At 41.7% G+C, this 26,918-nt stretch overlaps 2 protein-coding genes across 4 annotated transcripts in view; one reads left to right on the top strand and one right to left on the bottom strand.

Annotated features, from left to right (window-relative positions):
- The first annotated feature begins 1,245 nt into the window (after nt 1–1,245).
- LOC136421217 (aminopeptidase N-like) lies at nt 1,246–19,266 on the top strand. Of its 2 annotated transcripts, none has more exons than XM_066408403.1 (25): nt 1,246–1,347; nt 2,217–2,284; nt 2,804–2,871; nt 3,449–3,496; nt 4,125–4,362; nt 4,866–5,010; nt 5,665–5,820; nt 6,236–6,353; nt 6,702–6,828; nt 7,138–7,292; nt 8,084–8,197; nt 8,806–8,940; nt 9,673–9,738; nt 9,987–10,052; nt 11,649–11,833; nt 12,089–12,174; nt 12,627–12,769; nt 13,229–13,284; nt 13,828–13,978; nt 14,558–14,634; nt 14,891–14,998; nt 15,520–15,690; nt 17,000–17,140; nt 17,398–17,476; nt 18,067–19,266. In XM_066408403.1, exons 2-25 carry the CDS (start codon nt 2,227–2,229, stop codon nt 18,214–18,216), a joined length of 2,841 nt encoding a protein of 946 aa, XP_066264500.1. In that variant the 5' UTR covers nt 1,246–1,347; nt 2,217–2,226; the 3' UTR covers nt 18,217–19,266. The 2 variants fall into 2 exon arrangements, with proteins under 2 accessions (XP_066264500.1, XP_066264501.1); XM_066408404.1 differs by lacking the exon at nt 1,246–1,347 and adding an exon at nt 1,513–1,667.
- The window catches only part of LOC136421219 (uncharacterized), a 49,529-nt gene continuing 41,380 nt past the window's right edge, over nt 18,770–26,918 (bottom strand). For both annotated transcript variants that reach the window (XM_066408409.1, XM_066408410.1), the window contains exons 2-5: nt 21,103–21,256; nt 20,322–20,456; nt 19,642–19,764; nt 18,770–19,234 (exon numbers count right to left, since the gene is read on the bottom strand). In XM_066408409.1, coding sequence (XP_066264506.1) covers nt 19,190–19,234; nt 19,642–19,764; nt 20,322–20,456; nt 21,103–21,252 — 453 coding nt within the window. In that variant the 5' untranslated portion in view covers nt 21,253–21,256 and the 3' untranslated portion in view covers nt 18,770–19,189. The remainder of the gene's footprint in view (nt 19,235–19,641; nt 19,765–20,321; nt 20,457–21,102; nt 21,257–26,918) is intronic.

The raw sequence follows: 26,918 nt of genomic DNA, 5'->3' as shown, positions 1-26,918 counted from the left end.
TTTCCTACACACTTGCATTGGTGCGGTATCTAACCTACAAAGCGAGCGCACTCTGCATTGAGACAACTTCAACCATGGATAGGGACTTCCGTTTCAGCACTAAGGGCATTGCCAGCGCACCGCCACGTTATTGATTAATGCTAGGGCCACATTTCCAAGCCGAGGAAAACTAAGAACACAAAATACATAGAATATACATAACTTATGGTAAGGAGAATTTTTTTACGTGTTTATGTTGTGCTGTATTCTATTTTTCATTCCCACAAGCTACCCGGCCGGGCCCCGCTTTAGAAATGTGGCCCAGCTGAACGATTTCCAAAGACTCGGAGTGGCGCCGGGACGCCCTGTTAAGCTCAGGCGGGCTCGTGGAGACAGAGCCCCGTTGTGTATGTAGGGGAACCGCCCCGAAGTCTCACACTGCATTAAGAGTTTAAAGATCTAACGCCTCTTTGAAATATTCAGAGTTCACTGTCAATTGACCACTTTCACCAACCTGAAGCTAGCAGCCGTTTTGACAACCGATTCGGCAATAAAAAACCTAGCATCTGATTCGAAAGCATCTTTTATATCAGAAATTCCAGTGACTACGGTGAACGTGACTAGCATATGGATATATATATATATATATATATTTGAAAAAATACAGACAGACCTAAGCAATATCTCCCCGTAAATTAATAAACTCTTCCATTGACCCCATGACCTGTATGCTATGTCTCATACTTCTTGTCAGCGCCACACTTCGTCTGACCTTTGTGGTGACACTATCTTCCCGCCCACTTCTTAAGCTGGTGTGTTACGCCGAATGGCGGTTATACCGGCTATATAGATACAGATACAGCCACTTCTTGCCACTCTACCGACAGTGAATTCAAATAATTACGGACACACAAGAACACTACAGACACCGAAAACAAAGCTAAGCCTCCGTACATGAAGGCAATTGCACAATGCCTGAATGGTTGATGACTGGATGCTTCAAACAGGCTTGCAAAACCGGTCTTATAGACAAAGTGCTTTTTCGTGTCTGTGTGGGAAAGACGAAAAAGACTACAGGGCCGCAGCCTTTTCCATTTTTCAATCCATGATGAAAAGGGCCAATAAGATTGCATAAAATCAAAGCAAGATACATGTAGCAAGAACATTACATGGAAAGTTAATACTACTTTTGATGGAAGTATAGCCAAAGAAATACAAACATTACACACCACCCCTATTAATGAATGGTTAAGTCCAAACTAGCGATGTCTGTTGATAGAGATTTTGATCGGGATATCGATCTCTACCGGCATAGTCGTCGATTCTGACAGATCGCTATATCTACCCTCATGCTGATACATATATACAGTAAGTACTTTGTTGTACATGTACCAGTATGTTACTACGGAGATATGTCAAACTAGCAGGGCGAGAAGTGAAAATGACAACTTATAGTCGTCAACAACTCAAGACGGCGTCAATCTGAGTCGAATTCGAACGAGACACAGACAATTCTTAAGACAACTTAAGACGTTTTACAACTTGTGTCAATTGTCCTTAAGCTTATTTGAGGTATAAGTCTCAAGTCACTAACGTGTTGAAGTTCCAAGACCATATTCAGGACGTGAGAAGAGCCCTTAGCTTTCAAACATTGCTACAAGGTGACTTACGAACAAACCTGGTAGTTGGTAAGTTGCCCATGATTTTTATTTTGGCCCAAACGAGTGACCCTTAGCCCAGCCTATATAATAGCGTGGCGCTACTACACAGTAACGTTTGGTAGTGACTACCAAGTTAGATTACTTAAGTTGATTCCATGATCGTATTAGCTACTGTATTAAAAAAGCGGAGAAAAAGTTACAGACAATGACACCATTTATAGGTAGCAGAAAACCGTCATTCATATAGCACCTGTGAGTCAAAACATAAGCATAAGTTTTCATGGTGTTATTTGAAAGCTGATATTAAATTTGCAAAGTATGTCCTAGTGTTTGAATAGCTATTTAGATTTTATTACAAATGTTTGCCACCACTTATATGTAGCACAGAACCTTAAATCATATAATATTTGTGAGCGAAGACATAATCATGAACATTATACTTTGGTAGTCTCCAGACGTTTTGAGATTGGGTTTGTTGATGCACTGCACTAAGGCACGATTCGGTTAGCTCTTTACACTGTACTCACAGCTACACGTACATGTACATGAAACATTCAAATAATCTCTTTTATCTAGATATGACAACATGGATACCACAGCTGAGATCCTACTTTTACTGTGTCTTCTACCACTACTAAGGAACGGTGAGTTCTTCAATTACAATGATTATTATAATCATCGCCTGCTTTTCAAATATTCAGTTCTTTCCTAGTTGAAGGGAGAGAGAGAGAGAGAGAGAGAGAGAGAGAGAGAGAGAGAGAGAGAGAGAGAGAGAGAGAGAGAGAGAGAGAGAGAGAGAGAGAAAATTACTTTGTTAGAATAGTTAGCCATGAATGTTTTGTCACCTCCAGGTACAGAGGTTTTGTTTTCTGTATGTTTGTTTGTTTGTTTGTGTGCCCGTACTTACAGGAATACTGTAGAGTCTCCACATGCTAATCACATTGGGGACACTGACAGGAAGTTAGGTCAACGGTCCCAGAAAGGTCCCAGAATATATCTCATTTCATGTCTTCAATTTCCAACAATGTCTGTTACCTTATGAGAGCCAGTGGGAAATATACATCAGACAGAATCATCTGAACTCCACAACAGCAATATAACTAGATATACACAAACATATTTCACGGAGACATAAGATTTTTGATGTCTTGTTTTTGTTACAGTTGAAGGGGACCTCTTCAAAAGGAGGCAGACTTTGGCGGACATAAGTCACTCGATTGATGATGTGGAGGTATGTCAATGGGGGAACTTCAAGACGTGTCCAAGATTCTTATATTAATTGTCTTGTAAGAGTATGCTATTCCGCACATTCACACTTCTCTGCTAATAAAACACTAACATTTCGTTTATATTGCACACCCGGTAAACCGCATCTTGGTGCAACACACCAGGTTTGTACTGAACTTTACAAGCTGCAAATCCGGACGGATTTTTTTTATCCACTCACACCGGACTCCTTCTCTTTTCGATACGCGTGGTGGGTTCTTTTATGTGCTTGATGCGTGGCTCTCTTCAAACACGGGACCTCCATGTAACGCTCTATCTTAGGGACGTCTCCAACAGAATATTGGTACTCATTTTCATCTGAGTGAAGTGAGGAAATTCGCGTTAAGTGCCTTTTCCAGGGGCAACAAGTCGGGGCATGTGATTCGAGCCCAAATATTTGGATTCTTGGCCATATACCCTACAATTACGCCACGCGATACCACACTACACCACACTATACTACACAACACAACACATCAAAGCCAAAAGATGTAACTAGAATGGAATGTTTCGTTACTAGAATATTCTTAATATATTTACAGGAAGTTGAACAGATGCTGGCACGGACGAGGGAAATGCAAATTCTACAAGTAAGGATTTAACATTTCCTTACCATGTGTGCATATTGTGACATGTGCCATATCTTGAATCGGGCATATTAAGTATTTTGCTTGGTGTACATTGAACTAGCTAAGGATAATTAAGTTGTGAAGCATGATGTTTGGATTGCTCTCCAAGCTTATTGCGCTCTATTGGAAAGACACTAACAAAGTCACGGTATCGTTGAATTTTGTTTACTGTATGACTGCCTAAAATATGAATTTTTGTATTGTTATGTTGTCGATATCCTTACCATCAAAAGTCATAAATTGCCCCCGTTTAACTTAAAAGTTAAAGGTAGTCCCGTAGCCTTTTTCAGGACGTACGGGCAGTGGGTTGTTATCCACTGTGTCTAGGGCACAGTATTGGAAGCCAGAGCCCAACCCTCTCCTTCCACCGACTTTTAACTCCCTAACCGAAGTCAGGTACCCATTTTACACCTCGGCGGGGTATGGAAAGTCGTGCAAAGTACGTCTCCCAAGGGCACAACATCGGTGGCATGTCTGGGGATTCAAACCTAGGACCTCAGGGCCAATAATTATAACGCCAACACGTCACATGTCATAAAAGTAATAAGATACTCCCGTATTAAAAACGTTGCTCTGACTTTTGTTTTAGTCCACACGTCTGCCAAACAACGTCGTGCCTCTCCACTACAACTTGCGACTCGAAGTGGATCTGCAGAAATTCACCGTACTGGGCCACGTGACCATCACTGTGAGATGTGTAGCCCCCTCATCCTACATCCTTCTTCATGCCGACAAGTTAGAAATAGTTGGAGGGGATTCCCGACTAAGGTTACAGGGGCAAGATGGCGGCTCCTCTCCTACCATTACTTCATGGTCACTGCATTCAAGTGAGTTGGTCTAATCAATTTTTTTATCAATGTATATCGAACAAAAGTTCGAAGATCTTATACTTCCGTGAAATTATCAGTATTTAGAGTTTCCGATATATCTTGTTTAACTGTAGTATATTGAAATTCTGCTTTGGTGTACAGAATCAATGCGCATCATGTCACGCATACAAGCAGGCAACATTTCAAAGTAAATACAATTGCATCAATGGGTTCTTGAGTTATAACTGCGAACACACAGACACATTTAACCACAATACTCCGTAAGAGGTGAACCTCATTTACGGAAGCAATTACGCAAACAATGTTCTTATCAACATAAATGACAAGAAGACGATAAACCATTTTCTGGCTTACACTTCATTTCAGAATATTTTTTTTCAGTGAATATTTTAACAATGAATCGTCCCAGAAAATGAAAACACTACATTCATTACTAGTATATAAATGGTGTAATTGTACATTGCGTTTGATAATTTAATATGGTATACTTTCTTTTACAGAAAATAACTTTCTGCTGTTGAAGCTAGACGATGATCTGACCAAAGATGGCGTCTACGATGTAAAGATCCATTTCAAAAACGTCCTCAGTGACCACCAGTTTGGACTATATCGTTCCTCCTACATCAACGAAAATAATCGGAAAAGGTATGAGTTGCAGTATCTTAAGAATGTTACTTACTTACTTTCTTACTTAATTACTGCTCCCAGCTTCAATGCTCAGTGAACCAGTCAGAATCTCCCTGATAAAGATGACAGACGGTAATCAAAACGTCGACTCGTGCCAAATACATGGTTGAAAATAAACTTTATTATTCTATTATTTATTTACATACTTGCTTACCTACTTACTTACTTCTCCTCTTTGTCCCTGGCATAAAACATAAGGCCTTGACCTTTTCTTCCATCTGGGTCTGTCCCGCGCCATAGTCTGGGATGATACACTGTTTTTCTCCACGTAGTACCGTAGAAACATATTTTGGGCCCCCCTAGCAGTATTTCAAGCCACTGCAGCATTACAGACCGACACCCCATTCCTAATAATTATGTGGTAAAGTTTGGGCCCCCTAGCAGTATTTAAAGGCACTGCAGTATTACAGATAGGCACCCCCTTCTGTTAGTTGTGTGGTATAGTTTGGGCTCCCTAGTCAGTATTTCAAGGCAGTGCAGCTTTTTGACCGACACCCTCTTCTGATAGTAGTGTGGCACAGTCTATGGAAAGTCCACAAGAAACTGAAGTCACAAAAAACATAAATATTTTTTCCCGGAGGTATGAGATTTTTGATTTTCATGTTTTCACAGATACCTGGCGACAACTCAGTTCGAAGTGACGGGGGCTCGACAGGCATTCCCGTGTTTTGACGAACCAGCGCTGAAAGCCAAATTCAAAATCACTATCCTTCACCAAGCCGAGTACAGGGCAATGTCCAACATGCCGGTAGAGCGTAGCTTCAAGAGGTATGAAATTATTTTTCATTTGTCCTGTAAAACAACTGGTGACAAAGTGGTTTTGTAGTTATTGGGGTTGCTGACTAACAATCTAAATGTTCTGGGTTCGAATCCCTAGCAGGCCCCAATGCTTATGAGCGAAGTTTTCAAGTCAAATGAGAAGATGTTAAAGAACAAAAATGAATTCATTGTTTGGCATACCGTATTCCGTGTGTTCAGTCATTCGTTCATCCTTCCCGACCACTTAGATTACATAAGAAATGTAACTTTCCCCCCACGCTCGCATTAGTTTTTGGGTACCCAGAGGATGTCATCCGATCCATACAACCAACTCAGTATGGCCTGAGCCATAATATGGAAATACAAAAGAAAGACCGTTAAAAAGGTAGCATTAACATAATTTCATTGCTTCAATGTTTTACAGAGAGGACGGTTGGGTCACGGATCATTTCATGACGTCACCCAAGATGTCAACCTATGTCGTTGCGTTTGTTGTGTCTGACTTCACATCGGTAGGACTAAAGACACGGTCAGGGGTTGAGGTAAGAGCCTTTAAGAAATCAAAGAGAAAATAATTCTGAAGACTTCATAGGATATTTCTGTATATAGAGTAAAGTGTCTACCAACAAACCTTTGCTAGAAGGCCGATACCGACTTCCGGGCACCTTTGACCTATTACTGACGTCACGATTCTGTTCAAGTCACGTGACATAGGCTTCGGGTCATTTTAACTCTAAAAGAATTAGAGGAATGATCGAAAGCTTGTTGATAAGCGCTTTACTTTGCAATCAAAAGAGTTTATCATATATTTTCGAGGAAGGCAAGTTGATTATTTGATAGTAGCTGAGTAGCACGTTTTCTTCCTTCATATTTCCATTGTTACTTTCTAGATCAACGTCTTGGCCCGGCCATCTGCCATCGCGGAAGGGAAGGGGGCCTACGCTCTGGACTTCTCCGACAAGATTCTCACCTACTTCGAGGGGTACTTCGGCGTCCCATATCCTCTACCAAAATTAGGTATGTTCTTTAACAGTTCCATGGCTGTCTAAGAAGGTTAAGCCCCCCTCTCACCGAGGAAAGCAGCGGCAAACAGTCACATTTGTGGAAGTGACAGGAAGTGGAGTTCAAAGTTCGTAGAATTAGCCATTTATCAACCATGTTGGAAATTCAGACACCCTTTTCGCGGTGTTTTAAGTTCGCGTTTGAACCAATTTGGAGAACCGCAGTAGTAAAAAACATATTCGCGGCGTCATGGGTGAAATAAGACTCCAGCGAACATTGCAAGATTAACAGTTTACGTTTTTTGACCTGTGTGACTTTCAACAGATCTTGCTGCCATTCCCGACTTCCCCGCTGCGGGGCAGGAGAACTGGGGTCTCATCTTGTTTGAGGAGCTTGCACTGTTGTACGACGCCAAGGCTCCGTCTGCAAAGGCTAAACTAAAGATCTCTCACGTGGTATCACACGAGCTCGGACATATGGTATGTTCAATACGACCGGGACCCCGAATGATTTTAACCCGGGCTTAAAATCAACGCGGGGCCCGGTAACAAATGGACGCCGTTAGCTAATCGCGAGAGCACCACGTACCCGGTATAGTCCGTTTTAGCCATAGATAAAGCCTGTCATAGCACAGCAATTCTAGTGATTCTTTAAGGAAACTATAAGATTAGGTTGGTAAACCTACTATTGCTATATGTACCTCAAAGTCAAGTTTATTCGCATTACACTAGTTCTTCTTATCTTACGAGTTCCGTAGTCGTTTGAAAATCGCGACGTAAGTGGGCGCCTGGGTCTGGTCACTAAGCCGGGGAGCGGAGCATTGGCGCGAGTTTATATCCCATTCATGATCGTCGAGGCTCATGCCTGAAGTAGATGTTCCGATCCAAAAGCCTACCTAGGCTCAGTCATGTTTGGGACCGGATTCTTTGCACTGCAGCTAGGTGTCGCTTCTGCATGGTGAAGAATGCGGTCCCAAACGTGACTGAGTTTCATCGCGGTTCATGACTGTAATAGATATTTCGATCCATACTGAGTCTATCTAGGCCAAGTTATGATTGAGACCGCATACTTTGCATTGCAGCTAGGTGTCGCTGCTGCAGTGTGAAGAATGCGGTCCCAAACGCCACATCTAGCTGCCCTGAGTAAGGTGAAAGATGGTCACGAAAACTTCGGCCAGGCTTAAGCACTTAGTTGTTACTCAGTGATATACCAACCTGTAGAAACTATATTCACAGATAATAATGATAAGTGTTTCCTCCTCTTCTGCCAGTGGTTCGGCGACTGGGTGACTATGAAGTGGTGGGATGGGATCTGGCTGAATGAGGGAATAACGTCTTACATTGAAAGGCTCGGAGCGGATGTCGTTGAACCAGACATGAAAATGGTAAGAAATCTGGATTTTTTTCTGACAAAAGAAGTTACAGCGTAACCTTAGTTTGGTGGGATTTTCCCTTGACATTATGTTTGAAGAAAACAACGTACTTTTTGTGTGCACCAGAGGTAATAGTTAGATCCCGAGCACTGGGTGACTTTGTGGATTTAGTACTGCTCCGCCCATCCGAGGAGTTGTTGGTTCCCGAGGGCGAGGGGAAAACCTTAAAAAAAAACAGTCAAAATTAGCTGCATAGCTGTAGGGTGAAACGAAGTGATCAATTGACGTAAGGTTAATCAAAACATTGTTTGCATAATCAATAAACTTACAATAAAACAGGACATACGAGAAACTATTCATGAAACAGCATGATTCAACTGCTATGCAATTCCGAGGTTTTCTCACTGAGCAGGCACTGGCCTTACTACTGTCGATTGGTCCTCCCGCCTGCTCGTTTTGACACTATCATATATGTAATATTTTGTTGTTGTTATATGTAAATGTCTGTAAACTGTCTTTGTTGTTTTTAATATGGGCCCGCGGCCTGAGACAAAGAATAAATAAAAGTAGCTATTTCACGGAGGTGTGAGATCTTTAAACTCTTGTGTTTTTCTCTACAGATCGACCTGTTTACATGTGAAGTGTATGAGAAGGCCATGGCAAAGGATTCCTTGGTGTCGTCGCGACCTGTTTATCAACCAGTGCACCGACTCAGTGAAATTGATGAACTTTTCGACGACATCACATACCTAAAGGTCACTAATGTGTTCACACTTTCTGTCAAAATGTCGTTGAAAACGGTTTAGTAGCCAGCAGTATACATGTACCCAGTACCTAGGGAATTAGCAAATATTAACTTAAACATCTGTTTTCATTGTTCCGGAAATTTACCAATATCAGACCAAGGAAACAAAACCAAAAACAGAAGAAATACAGCGATTTTCTAACTACAAATTAGAAATAGAAATGTGAAATAAATCTTGAAATGGTTATTGATATTAATAAGATTTCCCTATTTGGCAGAAGCCAATCAGCTTTACCTAAAGGAAACATTCAGGCAGTTCTCTGATTGGCTGGCAGTTGGTCACCCCCCCCCCCCGCCCCGAAAGTAACAAGCCACGTCTGATAAAGCAGATCGAGTCGAAACCAACCGTACTGACTGCCATGGATTTAGCTCTGTATAGGGAAATGTGCTCCCAATGCTTATTGTACTTGTAAGTGTTGTCAAAGACACAGTTGCATCAAATGTTACGTTGGATCTGTCTGATCTATACAGCCTACTAAAGCTCAGTTATGTTTGGCACCGCATTCCTCACACTGCCGCTAGGTGTCGCTGCTGCAGCGTGAAGAATACGGTCCCAACGAAGTGTTGTCAAAAGCCACAGTAACATCAAATGGTATGTCACATCTTCAATATGCAAATCTACTTGAAAAGGGTAAAAAGTATTGTGTACTTCATATCATGTTTTAAACTATTGTTTCCCCAGGGAGCATCGGTGATAAGAATGTTGCACCATTCTGTTGGAGAGAAAATCTTTAGGAAAGGCTTCCAGGTAACCAAATTTTAAATTTTAAGTTTGGCATTTACAATGAATGACCCTACCTACCTCCATGATAATGTAAACTATTATGCTATCATATGTAAGGCAGGAAAACGTCAAATCAATCTGCGGCACCCTCTTACACTAATAAGCTGCCATGCACTGTGTGTGTATCCCCCAAATTTCCTGTGTGTGTATCCCCCCAAAATTGATGCAAGGTAATTTCATTGTGTTTTTATCATCTGTCTTTTCTTTTACAGAACTATCTTCAAAAGTACGCGTACGGCAGTACCGTACAAGATCAGCTGTGGGAGGAATTCACAAAGGTGACCAAATCTTTTAGTTTGTTACCACTTAGTCAGGCTAATGTAGCCAACTGATGGAAATAAATTACATACCAACATCGCGTGGTGTATACATGTATTGTGATGCACATTAATGATTTAGTGATGCCTCAGGGGCGGATACGTTTGTTTGTTAGTATAGTACTGCTATTGAGTTGACAAATATTCTAAGAATTACACGCACGCATTCCTTTCTTTTGTGGCAATAACACTGAATCAATATCTGGTTGGATATCGATAAGGCTTACCACGGGAAAACAAAGTTTTTATAGTGTGAAAGCCCAGAAGTACAAGGTGCGATGTTCCTAAGACTACAATGTTTAATTTCTGTTCTGTCACATTGGTATCAGCTTCCCTGTCCTTGGTGCTGAACCACCTACCGTAGATTACAGCTGAAGATAATGTACTTGCGCTTATTGGCATTTCTGTTGCTAGGAGACGTGTTCGTGTGTCTCCTAGTTTTTAAAGATTTATCGGGTATAATATTTGTCAAACCATATCTATATTGGAACGACAAATTGCAAGACAACCAAGCCATAATCTTACCAGCGAGGGCCCCGTACTAGGGGGCCCGATTCTTGTTCCCACCAGTCAGGTAAACTGAGCAAATGTTGTCACCAATGATGGGAGGGGGGTAGCTGCACCTAAGGCCTGTCACATCGGTTTGTCGTCGAACTCTAACACATCCAACCAACACTGGCAGAACGGACGCTTGTCGCCGGGACGAAGGCCACCTGTCCTTTCTTCAGTCTCTCTCCAAAGACAACATCAGTGAGGGCCCCTAGTTAGTTGATTCTCTGTGGTATGCTGAGTAGTTGAGTAGTCTGCACACACAGTGGCCCTCCCCCATGAACTTCCGAAGAAAATTTTAGCAGCAAAAAGGACACTTTTTCAGCAAAACAGGGTCTCATAAGATGGGGTTGTCACTTGGCTGCAACATTACACATTGAGTGAGCGCCGATGGTAACGAAAAGTACTTAAAAACACATCGTTTGCCGATCAAACTTTAGGAGCGACTCCTAAACACGACCGACCCCGAAGCGCCCCCTTTCGATCTTTTCGGTGTGATGCATTGTTAAAGATATGTCAAAGTTGAAGGCTCCCGAGACATTAACAAAATACCTCTTGACATGTCTTTAGCATGGTCTAGACAAGAACTGTTTACAAAAAAGGTATGGACCTTCACCTCTGATAAATTACCAGTATACACAATGCGTGTGCGCAGTGTAAACTATGAATCGGCTTCTGAATCAGAACTAAACTGCATTTGCCAACACTAAAACTGCACTTACCCACATTTTCGAGTGATCAGCTCTCAGTCTTTACCATGAAGTCAAGGTCAGTCGAAAATTTGGCTAAGTCTAATTTTGGTGTTGGCAGTTGCAGCTGATTCAGCTAGCTCAGAATGACTTCTACTAACACGTTTGAACTTTCAAGTGACGTATGAATCGGCTTAAAAAGCTTGTTTCTCAAACAGACTATCAGTCACCATGAAGATTATTTCCAGAGACTGTCGACCTTCAGAGCCTAGTTTGCCAATGGCTTCAATGCTTTTTATCACTTTGTTTGATGTTCAAGGCTTTGGTCGAGGAAGGACAGACGGATCTCAATGTCAAGTCCATGATGGACACCTGGGTTCTACAGATGGGCTATCCCGTTATGACGGTCACTCGGGACTACAGCAGCGGCAAAGTGGAAGTGACGCAACAACATTTCCTGAAAGATGCTTCTGTTACCACCAAGGTGCCGGGTTCCAAATTTGGGTAAGTTTGTAAATAAGCTGTTTCACTGCTTGAACTGCGAGGTTAAAGGTGAAGCCTTCCTCGTTCACAGTTCGTGTCTAGACAATGCTTTGTCCATGTCCAGACATGTTTTGTTTAAGTTCGTGGTGGTTATAATGCTGCAATACATTGAAATTATACAGTAGTATTTTACAATGTGGGGTGTTATGAATTGACCGTAGAGAGGTCACTGTAAAAACATTGTAAAATAAAACCAATTTTTAATCTATTTTTCAGGTATAGATGGTACGTGCCTGTCAGCTTGACAACAAAAAGTACAGGGACTGAGATCCCCAATAATCTGTTGATGAGACCAACGACAGGTAGACAATTTGAAAGTTCTGTAGTATACGTATTGTAGTGTATATAAAGCTCAGATGTACTTCGGTGTGTCTGTCTGTCTGTGTCTTAGCAGTTATTTCCATATCGCACTTCTAATCTCAGGGTGACAAGAAGTGAAGGTCAAAAGATCAGAGTTGCATGAGTGACAGGAAATTGGGCTCATAGTAGGTAGAAATAGTCATTTATCTACCTTCGCTGACAAATGACGGACATTCCACTTCATAGGGTCAATGGAAGAGGTTGATTGTGTTTCATATTTTCCATAAACTAGTCACACTCACTGTACAGTGACTGGAAGTGATCATATGACACATGTAATGTTAGTCAAAATCTCATTTTCACAATTAATGAACTACAATCAAGCAAGACATACGAGAAACATTTGACGGAGGCATGAGATCTTTGAACTCTTGTTGATTTTGTCATGATGTAGATACCGAGATCATCGATCTGAAGGGAGCAGGCGCAGAAGACTGGATCCTGGGAAACGTTGATCGAGTTGGGTTTTACAGAGTGAACTACGATAGCAAGAACTGGAGACTTCTCATCAACCATCTCAAGAGTGATCAATTCCAGGTATTTGGAGGGGGTGAGGGGTGCGGGAAGGGGATTCGCCTGGTCGCCCATCATTTGGCGCAGCGAGGAGGAGGGTGAAATCTGGGGGGTTGCACGGGGGGGGGGGGGGGGTCGAGATCACTGGGACACCTACGGGGAGTAGCCATTTACAGCCTCGGACAGCGGAGTTTACGTTACACAGACTACCGGGGTACACTTTAGGTGAAAGAGGAAAATGTGGGGATTGAAATTGAAAGAAGGGTAGAAGCTAGAGGGAGACAGAAATTTATTTTCAGAGATTCTTTGTCAAAGTTTGGTAAGAATACTTCGTTCACACGACATGGGAATGTTTTCAACTCAACTCTTTTTGAAAAGTGCCTCTCTTTTTATGAAAGCGATATAGACTTAACAACGGCACTGAATTGAATGTAAGTGTGGGAAAACGTTCTAAAGAATATATTTTGTGTTTAAATCCTTCAGGACATACCCGTGGTCAACCGTGGGGCGCTTGTGGATGACGCCTTGAGTCTGGCCGGGTAAGTTTTCTCGATTTTGCTTTTCAACTTATGACATGAAGAGAAGATGGACAAATTAAGCTGTTCTACAACTTTTAACATTTGGACTCACTGGAAGTTGTTTACTGAATCGCTCAGCTCAGCTACAGCTACCAGAGACAATTGCTCTGGACACACTTAGACGTCACGTGTGACGTATTCAATGGGTCAGAGGTTGTTGGAAGGCGGTATCGCCCCCGCCCCAGTAATCGTGTTTTCAGTATCCAGAATTTAACCTTCTACCTGTCGCCTAACTCTTTATAACCAACACAGAATTGGGGACAAATGCTACTGCTGTGTCCAGATCAATTATGTCAGATAACTGCAGAGGACTCAGCGATTCAATCGAAAACTCCACAGTCCAATTCTTTTGAGATGGAAAACAGTTTAATTTCTGTCTATAGTGTAATTTACAAACTCAGATGAATTTTCATGCAAAGTTAAGATCATATGTAAAATGACATGATAATCTAAGATGACTGTGCACGAGGTGCAGATACTTTATCAAATTTCTCTCTTCCTCAGAGCGTCTATGCTTGACATCACCGTTGCCCTAGACCTATCACAGTACTTGGTCAGAGAACGATCGTATGTGGCATGGGCTTTAGCAAAGGAAGCAATGGACTACATAAGCAGTGTTCTTGACCGCGGAACAGACACATACAAGAAATGGCAGGTATGATTAGCATAAACCCTTTCACCTTCGCATTGTTTTCGGTGTGTCTGTTTATATGTTTGTCTGTGCTTCTACAGTCGTTTCCGTTTTCTGTATAAAGGTACGTCTCACCATATAGTGACAGAAAGTGAAGGGCAAAAGGTCAGCGTTGCGGGACTTACAGAGAGAAGAGTTCAGAGTTGGTAGAATTCAGTCAACTGTCAGACATTCTAGGTCATGGGGTCAATGGAAGGGGCTACCGATTCACGGGGAGGTACTGTTTTTGGTCAGTCTGTCTGTCTGTGTTCTCACAGTTATATGTTTTCCATAGCGTAGTTATGTTCACTATAGAGTGACAGGATATTATCAACAGACACATGCAATATGTATCAAAACGTTATTTGCATAAATGTTGAACTACAATTTAACAAGATGTACGAAAACCTCATGGAGGTATAAGATCTTCGAACCCTGCTTACTCCTGTCCCAATGTGTCTTTTTGTAGCTCTGAAAGCAACATCATCGAGTACATTTAAGATTTTTGGCGAGGCCTTAGGGGCACTGCTACCAGTATGTTACTTTGTTTCCCAACAAATACAGGACTATATGGTTCACCTAATCACGCCATTCTACAGTGATGTCGGCTGGACTGATGAAGAAGTCGCCTTCCAAGAAGAGTAAGCACGCATTCAACACTCTAACAGTTTATTACGAACGAAAACATGGACGTCATAGCTATATCTTAAGAGTCAGGTATTTACTAAACAAAGTATTATCTTCTAAAAATTAGATCATAAGATGGTTCTATGTGTATATTAAGTTTCAAAGTGTGCACCATTAAAAACTTTAAACAAATGTTTGCAAGTTGCAAAATGTTAAATCATTGAGCTTGTTTGAGCTTTAAAAAACCGTTGTTCATTTGAATGACATCAGGATGGGCCAAGCGTTGGCAGTGAAGTTGGCCTGCCTGAACGGTCTGTCCGATTGTGTGGCACGTGCCAAGTCTCTGTTCGCACGTTGGATGGACACTCAAGACAACAGGTAAGACTACATTTCAGTTTTAGACAATTTCTGTTACATTTCGTAAGTTGTTTCAAAAGGGTCTTACCGTGAAATCCAGGCTTGCATGAGTCTGTACATGGTTTGAACTGCGCATGTGTAGTGTTATGTATTGTGGGTAATATGTCACAGTTGAAGGCCTCTGAGACATTAACAGAATATGTCCATTGACATGGCATCAAGCATGGTTTAAACAAGAAGTGTTTACAAGTTAGGGACCTTCACCTTTGACATACTAGTATTACCCACATTGAATCTCATTGCCCATGGGCAGTTTAAACCGTGAACCGGCTTATTATATTTTGCCATACAGAAGTGTTTCAGCATTAACCTGCAAAGAACATAGTTCACTCTAGTGAAGCTGAAAAAGCGATGGATGTTACTCCAAACGTCTGGAAGAAATGTCCGAATCACATCCAGTAGAGATGAAATTGTCTTTAGATATTGTTTACCTGGATGTCTAACCTCCATAAATGTAACAAACACTGTTCTTCCATCAAAAGTCACATTCCAGAGAGACTGAAGACCGCGGTTTACTGCACAGCCATATCACACGGTGGAAAGTCTGAGTGGGAGTTTGCCTGGCAGCGCTATCAGAAGGCCACCACAGTTGTTGAACAATCCTACCTACTCAATGGACTCGCCTGCGCACAGGATACGGACATGCTCAAAACGTGAGTAACATTACCTTCCTTAGTTCACACAAAGAGTATGGCTAGCGCTTTTTAGGGGGCTTATAATTTTCCTATAGTTTGGATGGCATTTTAGTTCGTACTCGGTTTCTTATCTTATCTTATCTTCTCTACAAGATACGGGTACAATTTGAACTGAAATGCCATCAACTAAACTACATTATGAGCCCACAAAATAGCCTACTTGTAGAGCATGCGAAGGAGGCTACTTATAATGCTTTTCATACATTTACCTGTACGATGCTCCGCTTGGACTACAGGTGACAGTAATATAGGGTTAATAGAGGTGTATATGGTGTATACGGTGTCAAAAGGCACGGTCGGTTTCTATAACCACATCATAAACAACCTCATTCGCTTCATTCGCATTCATTCGCTTCGCCAACTCGGTTGTTCATTCAGTAGTTATGGGAACCGACCGTACCTTATGACACCGTGTACACCTTAGCGCTTGGCGAACTCGGTTGTTCATTTGCTATTCACAGATTAGCCCATGGCTACTTCCCCTCAGCCAATGGGAAGCCCCCATTTTCTGTGGTTATATCCACATAGTGTGGGATATCAGAAAAGTGTGAGTGATATCTGTGGGTGATATAGAAAAACTGTGGGTGATATAGAAAAACTGTGGGTGATATAACCATGTGACCTATTCTGACCAATCCCTGCTCTGATTTCTAATTGCCCGGGGATTTGGGACTCTCCCCACATGTTTTACAGACCTTGTCTGTGCTGGCCTTGCAGCTGTTACTTGTTTGTCAGCATGTCCAGCAAAAAGAGAGATTTCTGGACTTTCAGGACAAAATAAAGTAACATTTAGTAGAGCTGCTGACTAGGGAAGCTTCGGGGAAGCATACCATGGGCTAAATTAGATAGCTGATGGTATTGGCCTCGATATCTGGATATAACAGCAGTCCCGCCACCTTGGGGTTTCTAGTCTCCACTCGGGCTTCGCCCTCGGGGAGACTAGAAACCCCTCGGTGGGCGGGACTGCTGTTATATCCAGATATCTTGGCCACTCCCATCAGCTATCTATTACATTTACAATTGATTTAGGCATGTAGACTCCCATACGAGATTGCATCAAAGATATGCATCTACATCGTATCTGATGAACAAATTCATAAAAATCTATCAGTATTAAAACACGATACAATTTTGTCAATATAACACATAATACAAGCTGAGATACCATACTTCCTTTGAGGGGCTTGTTACAGATGATAATGAACGTTACTGTGTATGGGAGGAGATTTTTACATTTCAGTTACTTTTGTATGCACTTCTTCTGTAGTTATTTAGAGCACAGCAAGGACAGCAAACTGATACGTAAGCAGTACGCCAAGCACGTCATCAAGTATATTGGAATGAAAAAGGCGGGAAAATCTCTCGCTTGGGAATTCTTCGTTGACAACTGGGATTTCTATTTCAAGACGTAAGTTGTAAAGACATCCATACAAAAATTATGACAATATGTCTGTCTTGAATAGATGTAGATTGTATTGTGTTGCGTCTTATCTATTCATATCATTTACTCATATCATAAAACGTCAACATTTGAGCTTGACTGCTGATGCTGGGTTACCGAATTATAAGACCACAATAGTATAGAAACACTGTTTCAACTTCTACCAATGAAAAATAGACTACTATTTCAAATATTTTGGCCATTTGATTTTCTGTTTTATTCAGTTTCAATGACATCTCCACGATAGCCAAAATAGTGGACAAGATCACCAAGCAGTTTAGCACTGACAAGGACCTTGAAAACGTAAGTAAGAAATTTTTGTCGCTTGATTAATCTATAAAAGATAATCTACTTTAACAGTACGTACTCCTTCAATAAAGTTTGTCACTAGAGATCCAGATCACAGTCTTATTTCCAGATCGGGATACTAGGGATGTGTTAGGGCGGTCACCCATTGACAAATCCGAAATTTCAGGTCAATCCATGTGACATGCATCGAAGTTGTTAAGTTCTGTCTTTTAAGGGAATATCTTTAGATTTCCAGACTCCGATCAGGAGCTCTACCGGCAGAATTGCAGATACTGTCCTTCCGGATTGCAATCCCTCCCCTGAAATATATGACGATGTAAACTGCTATTATAAACATCAAACTATAGCCCGAGTGTCCCCCTGGTCAGATTACCGGGGATCTCACACTCTCCCCTAACACACTAGTTCGTGAAAGAAGAGTACAGGGGCCCAGGTAAGCTAACTAGGATGACACCCAGGCTAACTGTACATCTTGAGTAGAAGACTTTATGTATTAGCAATTGTGCATTTTGCCTGATACTAATAGATATGTGTGAATAGAATATAGAATAGAGTAAATAGAGTATACGTCTGTCTTTCAACAGCTGCTGTCGTTCACCAAAGACCGTGAGTTAGGCTCAGCCACCCGGGCCTTCCAACAGGCTATCGAGTCCACACAAGCGAACATAAAATGGCGTCAGAACAACCAAGACAAGGTAGAGAAATGGCTGGAGGAGAATGGACTTACTGATTAACTCACGATAAAAGCACCACTAGTACTTGACAATGCTAAACCTTCCTTCAACACAAAGGTATCCACGGTTCAACGATTCAAAGGAAGGCCATATACACCAGAGTACTCCAGCAATAACTAAACAGAGACGGTGGGCGTTAGAAACTTCATGACACGTTTGACTAATTCCTGACGTCATGTATCCGTAAAGTCACGTGTCAATAAGGTCAAGTGTCTGTAACTCTCGCGAGTTTACGTTCGAAATTAATTGAAATGATGACAGACTGCAGAAGCAGATATTTACCTTGTACATGTGTATGCATATAAAGAACGTAGATATCGTGATGATAAAAAAATTATTGGGCTTCACAGTTGTGATTTAGGTTTACAGTGTGGTAAGATCGAATGGTTAGATGAGCGCTAGTGGGTATGATTTACAGAAAACTCAGGAATATACAATTCAGAATGATTTTCTTATGTGAAAAGTGGCATTGTGTATCTTTACTGGTGCAAGTTAGAAACATCTAGATAGTAAAAGTACAAAATACCATTTGTGAAATTTCATGATTAAGAGGTACTTTAAACATGCTTTTATCAAACATGACAGCCGCTGTATAATACAACAGAACGTGATGAATGGAATGATATCTATAAGAAAAGAAAAGAAAAAACAGCAGCAAAGTGAATGAAAAACCATAATGTTCCTACTAATCTATGCAACATTCCTTTAACCTTAGCCTATAACCTACATGTACTTACACAAAATGTTGGATAAAGTTTTGTTTGCAACAAAAATTCCTTTCGGTTTAGATTGATTACATGGTTCCAGCTGGCCTACACTTCCATACGATCCCTTTACGTAGATAGTATCTTTGCTGCCGTATTGTTTTACGTGAACAATATTAGGATCACAGCTAACAGGTTGCATGACCTTGATTTGGTCGCGGCGGCCATATTGTTTTTGCAGGTCAGTGACGTCTCGCCGCCATGTTGTTTTACGATTCTGTCATCATTGCCCTGACGAACTCGTTGTAGTTTATCTGAAATAAGCAAACATGGTATTTATACCGAATATGCCAAACTTATTATTACATTTAAGTTTCATGCTGCGCAAACTTACATGTCAGATATACTGACGGGAAGTTAGGCCAAGGCTTCCAGAAAGGTCCAGAATAGATCTCATTCGTGTCTTTCATTTCCTGCTATATGCATGTCTGATTCCATATGATAAGTATGACGTATATAGAAATACCATCCAACACATCCCACAACACATGCAGCCCGACTTAAAATGATTTGGGTCCCGACCAGGCCCAAAATAGCCAGGCAGTAGCCGGGTGCCCCACTGGGCCACGTAGGGGTCACGCCCGAAAGTGCAAAAAACAGCCCGTAAACTGCCCGGCGGGGCCCCTTTTGTCCAATTGGGACCCCTGCATCGTGTGTTTACCTGCCCGTTGGCGTCCACGTTCGCCACCTGAAACATCTCGTCCAGCTCCTCCGGCGAGATCTTCTCTCCCAGGTTCGTCATCACGTGACGCAGCTCCGCAGCGCTGACGTAACCATCGCCGTCCTAACACACGGAAAAATAGAGAAACTGAAGATGAAGATTCACAGTCAACTATCATTTCTACTATTGGTTTAGAAATTAAAGTCAACGAAGAGAATTTCGAACACGACAAGTCAGGTTGTTTCGAATTGCCGGTAAACCACCTTTGGGCGTAGCGCACGGGCTTTGTACAGTAGGTACAAGCTGCGTAAGACTGGACTGTAATGTTTGATCCACCGATTCCACCCGCACCGAGAAGACCAAAAGAGAGCCGACCACACATGGTCTTGCTCACAACTAACTCTCGTTCTCAACCATGGTCTGCAGAAGGTCGGGAGGCCATGGCCGGCAATCTATGTATCACATTTGTAACCCCTGCTTCTCCTATTCGGTCATTTAGTCTTTACTCTCAGTGAGTCAAGCATGTCTAAATCTTGATTTTGCTGACATAGGAAGAAGAGATGCTGCTTCACTGAGTTTTAGTTCAGTGCCCAGAACTGTAGCCCTGTGGCCCTGCAATGAGCAAACTCGTTAAAAAACAGCAACAACCCCTTTTCACCCAAGCCACTTGTACAGTTTACCTTATCGAAGACTTTAAATGCCTGTAGGATCTCGTCCTGTACGTTTGTTTCCAGCATCTTGTTGGCCATGAGCTTGAGGAAGTCCGCGAAGTCGATTGTACCGCTCCTTGCAGCATCAGCTGTGCTCATCATCTCCTGTAGGAGCCAATAAGGTCATACACGATTCCGAGTACGCATGCGCAAGGTCAAAGGTGAGTGACTTGTAAACAGTTCTCGTCTCGACCATTGTCTCGATTTGCATAGCAATGTCTAGATGTATTATGTTTATGTCTCAGGGGTCTTCACCTTTGACATATTACCCTCAATCCATGTCGCTGCGCATGCCTACTCGGAGCTCCGAGCGACCTTATTGTTTTTGTCATCTTCGTGTAGGAATGTTTCGTTTTCGATGTGTCTGTTTGTGCGTTTGTTTATTTTTACGTAGTAATTACATAATACTACAGAGTGACAGAAAGTGTAGGGAAAAATGATGTAACCGCAGACTGACAGTAAGTGAAGGTCGAATTTGAGGTCAAACGGTCACCCGCAGGCTGGTTTCAGCATGCTAGGCTCGTCGGGGACACTGGCAGGAAGTTAGGTAGCAGTGAGGTCGTAGAAGGTTACCTCATATTCTGTCTTTGATTTCGCGGTATATGTATGTCCATTGCTTTATGGGAGACAGTGGGCAAAATGTATAGACAGAATCAGTGAGAAATTCACAAATAATGAATTAAACAGGAAATGCACAAAAATCTAAAGATCTTTCACAGAGGTATGAGATCCATCCCCTCCCATCATGCACCTGTAGCTGTGCCTCAGTCGGGTTCCTCCCCAGTGACCTCATGACGACCCCGAGCTCCTGCGTGGTGATGGTCCCGTCGCCATCTTGGTCGAACAGCGCGAAGGCCTCCTTAAACTCAGCTATCTGTTCTTCTGTGACCTGCAGGGACATGTTCCTGTCAGAACGAGAAAGTTAGTACCGATGCAGAACCGTAGGAAGCTACTAGAAGGCCTATTTTCAAACTTGACCTTTGTTTACCCAACTCCTACCCACCTACCAATTATCATGAAGATCCACTTACAGCTTCTTGAGTTATACTGTCTACATCAAACACGCATACATCCACACTTCACTGTCACTCCACCATAGCAAAACCAAAACCAAAACATAACCTTATGGCGAAGGCAATCAAAATCCCTCCCCACGTTTATAAATCGGTGCATAGTGACGGTGCACATCCCTGTTCCTATAACCCTGGGGGTACAGAACACAGACCACTACAGTAGGGGGTAGCCTACTGGTAGTGGTGGAATGTGTCAGTACGTTACAACAGTATTATGTAGACGTGTACACCTTTCCTCAAGTTTTTTATTTAATCATTCATTATTGTTTTTTACATAGAAAAATAATGAATAATACAAAGGACATGCATGGCACGAAAACCAAACTAGTTAACACACATGAATAACAAAATCGATAAGTAGAACCATCTGACAGTGATAATACATGTGGGACGTCGGACCCTAATTACCATTTCCATTATATGATTACATATACAATATCGTTATATAGATACATACACACACACACACACACACACACATACACATGCATATATATACACACACATAAACATACATAGTACATATACATACATACACACACATACATTTGCGTGTACACATATTCACATACATACCCATACATATACATACATCTATATTCATGTATTATATAACCAATGCCTCAAGAGTTCACTGTAACATGATAGTCACTGTCCCCTCCACCATTTCGATATTATAATGATCAAAGTTATCAGACATAGCGTAAATCTAAAAAAAACATGTTCAATGAATCATGTTATAATGACTCAAAACAACTTACTGTGTTTTCTTGCAGACGACTTTTTGAGTTAGGCTTCTTCCGTAGTTTCGACACTCGTGTTTAACTCAAATAGATGCCACACCTACAATTACAGAGTTTGCTTACATTTTACAGTTCAATTTGTTAGGACTCTACCAATTTTTGTTGCTACAAATTTCAACTTAATTTTCCTCTGAGTTCCCTACTACAACTACATATTTATCCTTTTATCAGAAACGTTTAATTTCATATGATGAACAATTTTCTGTATCGTTAAGGTCAATGAGTTTTAAATGTGGAATGTTGGACGTTTTTACGCCCCTATTTAAGAGCTGGTTTCCCCCGTAGATTTGTGAACACGCACGCAACAATGGGAGATTTACAAAGTTGCAGAACAACTTTTGAAGGGCGGCGGGTCAAAGGTTGAACCCAACTCACCGCTGTTGAAAGCTCACTGACATGTACTGTAAATAATGAAACTTTCGCGGTGGGTTTATTTTCGCGGTGACTTTTCTACCGCAAATTCCTGACACCGTGAATATACGTTTCTAATGTATGACTACTGTAGTATAGAATCGTTTCAACCACAGATTTGAAACACAGCTAAAGCTGAAGACAGCGCGAAAGTTAATCAATTTACGGTGGCTATTCTTTTATTACGTAGCTATTCTTCATATTGGTTTAATGTACCAGTGCTACATCTTATCCTGTTTGTAAATCTACACTGTTATAATGATTTACAAATTATGAATTGCTAACGGTGGACGTGGTTGTCCTTCTGTAGAATTATGCCGATAAAACATAGTTACATTAAATGACGTAGTCAGGTTCCTATAGGGGGATGAACTGATCGAATTATTCTATATCGCGGAAGCTGTATTTGATTATGTATCTACAGTACATGGAATACTTCCGACAACGTTCAAACAGGAGAAATGTAATTAATCTCGGGCTATCAAGCATTCAAAATTTGAAGAAAAAGAAAGATTATGATAATTCGGCATTTTCCAATGTGAGAATATTACACAATCATCACCACCTACCATGATGTCAGTGCTATGGGATGAGTGAAATACTGTACGTGATTTATACCAGAATTAAATTTTGTCTAAGATGGTAAAATTGTTTAAGTGTACTAATCTGTTGTCTATAGGAAATCATGGGCTAAGATATGGGAGTGAGTAAGTGAGTGAGTGAGTGAGTGAGTGAGTGAGTGAGTGAGTGAGTGAGTGAGTGAGTGAGTGAGTGAGTGAGTGAGTGAGTGAGTGAGTGAGTGAGTGAGTGAGACACTAGACTGCTTGTCAAAGCCCCGTACCCCATGGTGGATTACCTGCGACAAATGCACAACGATTCTTATCTTCGTGATTCCAACACATGATTTCAACACGTGAGCTGTTGGAAACCTAGCTTGCCCTATGGTGACTCCCCATTTATAATGAATGACAAATTATGTCTACCTTCTTATATAAGTAATCCCCGAATAGTAAGAATTATTGAAATGTAATCTTATCCAGGCGCGTCAATTGGACGTGAACTAGGTTGAGGGCATTCGTGTAGTTTGACTAGACCTGTTTTCTTATTTCTATGCGAAATTAATAATGACAACACGCAAAAAACAAACTGCGCTCATACAGACCATTCAAAGCTACTTAGTATGGATAATGTCTTAAAACATTCCAAACGAACGACAAAGAATTGCATCACCAAACCACGAATCAGCTGCGAAAAACTCCGTATAGAATCAGGAAGGCACAATCGCACAAAAGCCAGGTATTCTAATCCAGCGCATAACAAATGCACCGCAAGCTGAGAAGGTTGCAGAAAGTCAGGTTCAGCACCAAGGACATCACCTTTGGACGTGCGGCGAGTGCATACGTTACATATACATGTTGTACACTACCATGCCCCATAATTGTGGTGTTTACTACATTAAGCCACTCTCGCACATTCAGTACCTTCCAACGAGTGTGCTCCCGACTACTCTACAACCAGAGTCGGCGCTGGGTTGGGAGTAGCCAGGAATCCATCCTAATCGTAAGTTCTAGCTCCAGTTCGCTCTTCTGATCGCATACATGAAGAATATGACTTTCTCCGGTATAATTTGTCACAATTCGTACTCGGTTGGCGTAGACATTTAAAGATTAGAAGACAACCTCGCCGACTTAATCCCAACCACAGATGGCCTTGCACACGACTAACTCCCAACCATAGTCTAGAGGTCGGAGGTCATGGTCGGCTATATGCGATCTATTGTAGCCTAGCATTTAACATTATCCCTGCTGCCTAACTCTGTAACTCTGTAACAAATGGTGTGCCAAACGGCTACTTTAGTGCGCCAAAGGTTAACAGACCGAAGCGATACGGATTAGAAATACGAGACTAGACATATATTGGTGTTTTGATGAGAGAAACTGGCGCGGTGAGTGCTGGACTCAATTTTCACCACGACCCCTCGACCTGTACTCTCGTGGTCCAGATTGAAGTATGATAAGACGATGAAAACCCCGTAAAATTAACCTTTAATGTCGAGTTCATTTTCTGACCGCATCATTCGCTGAGTAAATGTTACTTTATTATGGATCCACCCACGGAGAAAATTACTTCTTAGTTTGAGACAGTTTCGAATAAGTTGAATCATTTATTATCCGTATTTTGCGGATTGACGAGCTTCAAAATACTGATGTCGTTTAATCAAACAAGGTAGAGTGTTGCTTTTGAATCGAGTTGGTGCTACAGATCGTTACGATGATATAAATGAAAACAAAGAAAAACCCAAAGGAGGTAAAAGGACATCTTTATTGAAATTATTTTGGAGGTAAAGGAATATATAAAGAACTTGAAGATGCATGCGCCTGGATGAACATTGTCTACCTTAATTGTTATGTTTAACAACCATTGGGGTCGTGTGGCGTAACGGAAGGGTGTTCGGCACAGAACCCAGAGGACCTGGGGTTGAATCCTGTCATGTCATCGATCTTGTACCACTAAACACAACTTTCTTCACTCCACCTAGGTGTAAAAAAATGGGTACCTGACTTCGGTTGGTGAGGTAAACGGCGGTGGAAGGACAAGGTTCGGCTCCGCCTTCCAACAACGTGCCCCAGACTTAGTGGATATAACAACCCACTGTCCCTATAGTATCAAAACGGTTATGGGACTACCTTTAGCTACCTTTGCCTTTCACAACCTATAAGACCTATAAGAATGCATAGTTAAGATTCAAACCACGTAGTTCTTCCCTGTTTGGATGTAGGCATGTAGGATGTCTTGATTGACGATTACAATCAACGTGATTCCCACGGTTTAACGTAACGGCGCACTTATACGTGTAATTATGGTAAAGTGTCTGCTGTGATGGGGCGGAGCAAACGGGACCGGGAGGAGAAAGAAGAGAATGTGGACCGTCTGTTCGTTTGCAAAATTGGCCTTCCCTTCGACTTGGTAAAGGTAAAAGGTAGCCTCATATTCTTTTTGAGGCCGTAGGGGTAGTGGGCTGCTATCTACAGTGTCTAGGATACTGGATTGGAAGGTGGAGCCTATACCTCTACTTCGGCGGCCTTTTACCTCCCCAACTGATATAAGGTATCCATTTTTACACCCGGTTGGAGTGGGGAAAGTCGTGTTAAGTGCCTTTTCTAAGGACACAACGTCTAGCCGGTAATGCGTGCTCCCGCCCTCTCTGTTTCCATGCTGGAACCATGGCAGCCTCTCTACCCTCCTCCAAACTGGTGAGTAACGTTACATACATTCTCTGTCCGACGATGCTATAAAACATCTGCGTGGCGTCGTATTGGCGAAACGGTTAGGGATGATAACCCACTGTCCCTATGGTCTCAAAAAGGCGTCACCATCTTGTCTGTATTCAGTCATTTATGCTTGCTTCATTAAGAAAAAAATGGTGAGTACAACTGTACGCAAAACGTGTGCAGACAACTCTGGCCTTTGCGGTTACTGATGTCATCTTTCCCCTCACTTCCTGCCACTCTATTGATAAGTACGAGCGCACAATAACACAATCACCGGGACACACCGAAACCAAATCTTCCATACACGAAATATTTAGAAATATAGATATGAAATAAACAATTTTTTGATTGTAATAGTGTGTGAATATTCATTCATAGAGCATGGTGTTTCTTAGTAATGTTTCCTAACATGACATGTCTAGACTGAAGGTTCGCGCGGGTGACGTATGATGTAATTTAAATTCAAGTGGATCCGGTGTAAGTACAAGAGGTGATTTCCTCAGGAGACGGAATCTGATTACTGGAGACGACTGAGGGAAGAAAAATTAAATAACTGCACAATAAAAAGAACCACTAGAGAAAACACACATCAGTTAGATGAAGGCTAAGGATCTTCAAGATATTTTATTGGTGCATTCCTGTGTGGGTGGGTCCTTTTTGTTTGCTGTCTACGAAATCCTGAATCGTCACTGCGTAAAAGCTTATACTACGAAGAGCTGAATCGTCACTGCAAGAAAGCTTCTCCGACACAGGCCTAAATCGTCACAACAAGACTGCTTCAGCGTGAGCATTTCAAACCATTGTACATTGTCAGAGTTCAAAACGCGAAACTCCAGTTATGATATTTCTTTTTCAAACTTCAGATATTTTTCCCGATGGAGACTGATAAGACAGATCGAGAAAACCTCACAGAAAAGGAAAGACATCTACTAGAGACAGATCAAGATGGGTAAGACATGCATAGGTATACCTAGTTTGTTGCCTTACTCATAGAATCACGATTACAAT

This window comes from Branchiostoma lanceolatum, chromosome 15, assembly GCF_035083965.1.
Source record: "Branchiostoma lanceolatum isolate klBraLanc5 chromosome 15, klBraLanc5.hap2, whole genome shotgun sequence".
NCBI classification, from domain to species: Eukaryota; Metazoa; Chordata; class Leptocardii; order Amphioxiformes; family Branchiostomatidae; genus Branchiostoma; species Branchiostoma lanceolatum.
The sequence above is the reverse complement of the archived record's forward strand: the minus strand, read 5'-3'. Positions and strand labels throughout refer to the sequence as shown.